Raw genomic sequence first — 4,363 nt, forward strand, 5'->3', positions numbered from 1 at the left:
CAAACCCCATAATCCCAGGTCCTCAAGCAGAGAACCAGCCAGCCCCATAATCCCAGGTCCTCAAGCAGAGAACCATGAATCCCCATCTTATCAAAACATGCTACGCAAGTCTCGGGTTGAAGGGATGACAGAAGAAGAGCAGCATTGGCTGGTCACGATAGCGGCTAAGAAAGCAGTAGAAAAGAGAGGGTGGAGGACAAGTCTAAGATGGACCTTCCCACAGTGAAGCAGAGTACTCAACTCATCGCATGGACATGAGAGTGCGCCTCTGGTTGGCCCTCTTGGAAGGTTGAGCAGCCTTTGGAGTTCGCTTCAAGTTCTTCTTCACCATCTTCTCAATTTGCTCTATTGAGCTAGACAGTTTCTTCTCCATTAGATCAGCAAGCACTGGATCAATGGGTTTGGTTGGAGTCTTCAGTGAGCTCTTGGATGGCGAAGAATAGACCTTGAAGCTCTGCTCGCCCAGGCTAGTTGAGCTGGAACCAGAGGCAATAGCCAGGGAGTCCTGAGCTTCGGTACAATGAGGAATGTCCTGCTCAGCTGGTACTGTAGTACTCAAGTTCGCAGGTGGCGGAGATTGCTCAGGCACTTCACTTTGCTGCCGAGCTGCAGCAATCCTTAAGCGGCTTCTCTCAATAGCCTGAAAGTCAATAGTCAGGACATTAGCAAGTAGAAAGAAAGAACATGCACTGTAATGCATAGCTGTACCTAATACTACCTGCTGTCAAAACAAGCATTTAAATGACTTATTAAATTAACAGAAAATTGAATAAAATAACAAATATGCAGCCAAAGCAGGAATAGCGGAGGTAGGCATATAAACCAGATTCGGTGATAACCACGCTATAAAAGACATTGTGCAATAGTAAAATGGTTGATTTACACTTATTGCTTAATTACAAAAACTCCACCAGTCAAACTAACCCCAGCTCCAAAATACATCATTTGGGTGACACTCAAGAAACACTTTAATTTTCAGATAATACATTTCTGCTATTATTGGATACATACAACATTTTAATTCAAAATGTTAAAATAAAGGATTTTACTAAATGGACATTTAACTGATACATACCATTACAGCAACAGTGTACAGTGTACAGTAGCATGATGTACACCATGTTAAAACAGTTGTAGTTTCAAGCTATCAAGCATGACTACAATAGCATAATACAAGCTATACCAGAGGATATACACATAAAGACGATGTTGTGGAATTTACTTCAGAGCAACTACACCGACCTCCATTTTTTCTTGGACAGGTAATATCAGAAGAAAACTCAGCATCTTAGGAAAGTAAACCAGAGAGTGTGCATTTTTACTTCGACAGGTAATATCTAGAAGAAAACTCAGCATCTTAGGAAAATAAACCAGAGAGTGTGCATTTGTTGAAACCAGAAGAAAACTCAGCATCGTAATGAATTACACTAACAAATTATCTGAAGTTAACTGATGGTTGAAAGAAACAATTTTGAAGAAAAATACTGGTAAAGACCTACATATATTCTGGTAAAACTATAAATTAATGTAGCACAAAATCATATAACTGAATCATATTCAAGACATAATGCAGAGTCGCAGCCTCTCTGCATTGCACTTTGCAGGGTAAGGCTTGCCTCTATAATCCTTCCCCAGACCCCACCTAGTGTGGGAGCTTCTAGCACTAGGTCCGTCAGTACATGAAAACATAAATGCTAAAGAAATGCAGCTTTGATAGGCAATAGATATGTGTTTCATGAACTGTGAAGTAGCATCTGCTCCACCAAAAAGTAACTGCACTTTAGGAAGGCATGATAGGATCCATCTAACATGGACACTTGGTACATGGAAGCAGTAAACTGTGTTACAAAATATAGCAATTAGGCAGTACTAAAATGGATAGATCTACAACCGTTAAACAAAAAAAAGATAGTGTTTCACAAGATCACATAGGCATACAGTACAAGAAGATTCTTACAATGCTTCGTACCAACAATCGAAACCCAAACCAGACTTTGCCAAGCACAAGCAAAAAATATATCTGTTCTGCTAACTACTGAAAGATATAGCGATATTGTGCTTTCATAACTAAGCAGTTACTAGCAGGTTGAAATATACTTTTTCTCAAGGCCATAACAAAAGTGGCACATATTTATTCAAGTGCCAACGTTTAGCTAAAATTTGGTGTAAATAAGGTAATAAAAACAAGTTATCAAAAAAAAAGGTAATAAAAACAAATTGCTGCAGTTTGTCCATTTGTTAACAGTCAAGATGGACCAGCAATAATCAGGGCATGGTAGAAACATAGCATAGCACGAAATCATATAACTGAATCGAAATCAGAGTTTTGTCATGGAATTCCACAAGCCCACACCGGCCAACATCTCCAGAACAGGGTTGGCAAAGAACAAAGGGCACTGTACCTTTTATCTTATAAACAGCGTTGTGCAGATCATCAGCAACACAACCAATGAATCTTTAAACAGTTCAACTACTAAGGTCAGAATAATATAACTGAACTGAAGAAGCTGTCCATCACCTTTGCAATCGCTGTGATATCCCGAAGTGGTGTTCTTGGGTACCAATCAGGAAGTGGGCTCCTCCTCCTCGCCGGCGTAGCCTTGACAGCCCAAACTGGTGGCACATTCTCCTTGTTGCTGAAGGGCGACGGGAACCGCCGGGACAGAGGCTTCCCAGTCCGCCTCCCTGCCAGAGCTCCGGGCGAGGCCACCCTCCTGATAAAGAACCCGCCACCAGAGAGGTCGGTGAGGCCCGTCCTCTTGATTTCCCTATGCTCAGGCATCTTGGAAATCTGCAAGAGACAGAGCAGAAGAGATGCGGATAGGTGAGAACCCCAAGAAACGAGTCGATAGAACAGGAAAATGTTCAAACGGCAGCATGTCGTGCTCACGTATTGGTCTTCTCTCCTCTGCTTCTTGCGTACGCGATTCGTCTCGAGATCCTTCCAGCCCTATACCCAGAAATCCATAAGTCCAAACCATCAAAAGAGCAAGAAAAGGACGCGCGGAAACCAATGGATACTACCAATTAACCCGAAGATTTGGTCGAACTATACCTCGCCGAACTCCTGCTTAGATTCCCCGCCGGTAATCCCAGCACTAGAACAGATCTGCAACAAGAGAGCCGAAGAAACGCATCAGAACGCCAAGAAACGGCCCGGAAACGGGGACAAGAGGACGAAACGCCAAGATTTCGCTCACGATTTGCTCGGACCTTCTTCCAATCTTGCCGCTCTAACCCCCGATACAGCTGCGGATTCTAATCTACGGCTACCTACGACTAATTTTTGGGTAAAATTCCTAGGGTTTATACAGCTACGGCTAAATGGGGAATGGGGAAGCGGGGTGAGACGCCGGGCGGGCTATATTGAAAACTCAAAATTTCGGAGTGGCGGCCGTGGGAGGAAAACTCTCGTCCATGGTTTCCTAGTAGGTGGACGGTCAAGATGCATCCTGTGCGCGGACGTTGTCTGTTTACCATCGTAGCCGTTGCTGTCTGTTTTTGAACTTGTGAATTTCGACAAGAATTGGAAAATGGGTATTCGACTACATGGTAGATGCATGGACAAAAAAAACTACTAATAAAAGTGTTATGGGATTCATGCAACTTCCAATTTCTAGACACTTGTATCATTTAGAGATTCTACTTAGAGAGCACAAGGTGTACTATGTCAAGCGCTCGGCTCAAGCAAAAGCATCGACGCTAGCCTAATCCCCAGGATTGAAGCGTATGGGGACCAAACGGCTAGAATTATAATCACTAGCGCATCTGCAAGCATTCGTGTTGGGCATGCCCTAGTAGCATGGCCAATGCACATGGGCTTAAGATCATTTGAAAATTTGAGTTGAGTGAGCTACTTCATGCAGCAAGTGCCCGTTGCTTTCAAGCTCTAATTTACACAGATTGTTCAAATATGTGACTCTAATTCATGTGTCAATAATTGTAAAGGAGATAAGAATGACGCTGAAACCCCTAAAATTGCCGCGATTTCAATCCTACTACTTCATATTAGTGTCGCATTGTAGATGGCCTAAGACGGTAAGGCCCCATCCAGTACAAGGAAGGAAAAATGCTAGCCGCTCTTGTAAAAAAATTACAAGGATAACTTACTAGCCAAAAAAAAAGCTAGATATATTGATATTTGTTATTTACAGGTTGCAAAACACTCTTTGGGCAGAAGGTATTACAACAATGCAGACACAAGCAAGATTCCCCGAGTTTAGAGTTATAGATTCGAGTTCCAAGTCATAAAATAAATTGAAAATACTAAATCATCAAAGCTAAATCGGAAGTCGGAGACAGGTTTGATTACTGTGAGATGTAATTTTGTAGATCCAAAACTATAACCAAAATAGCCATAAAG

At 42.2% G+C, this 4,363-nt stretch overlaps 1 protein-coding gene across 1 annotated transcript; it reads right to left on the bottom strand.

Moving 5' to 3' along the window:
- Positions 1 to 241: 241 nt before the first annotated feature.
- LOC124670371 (protein POLYCHOME-like) lies at positions 242 to 2,782 on the bottom strand. The gene is made up of 2 exons (XM_047206880.1): positions 2,519 to 2,782; positions 242 to 640 (listed from the first exon to the last, which is right to left on the bottom strand). Exons 1-2 carry the CDS (start codon positions 2,780 to 2,782, stop codon positions 242 to 244), a joined length of 663 nt encoding a protein of 220 aa, XP_047062836.1.
- Between the last annotated feature and the right edge of the window lie 1,581 nt (positions 2,783 to 4,363).

Source organism: Lolium rigidum, chromosome 7 (genome assembly GCF_022539505.1).
Source record: "Lolium rigidum isolate FL_2022 chromosome 7, APGP_CSIRO_Lrig_0.1, whole genome shotgun sequence".
NCBI classification, from domain to species: domain Eukaryota; kingdom Viridiplantae; phylum Streptophyta; class Magnoliopsida; order Poales; family Poaceae; genus Lolium; species Lolium rigidum.

What these genes read in the sequence shown, in the direction of transcription:
- LOC124670371 (XM_047206880.1), bottom strand. Translation starts at nt 2,782, where the DNA reads ATGCCTGAGCATAGGGAAATCAAGAGGACGGGCCTCACCGACCTCTCT. An exon ending in ATATCACAGCGATTGCAAAG is followed by an intron (nt 641 to 2,518) that starts GTGATGGACAGC and finishes ATTGACTTTCAG; the next exon opens with GCTATTGAGAGAAGCCGCTT.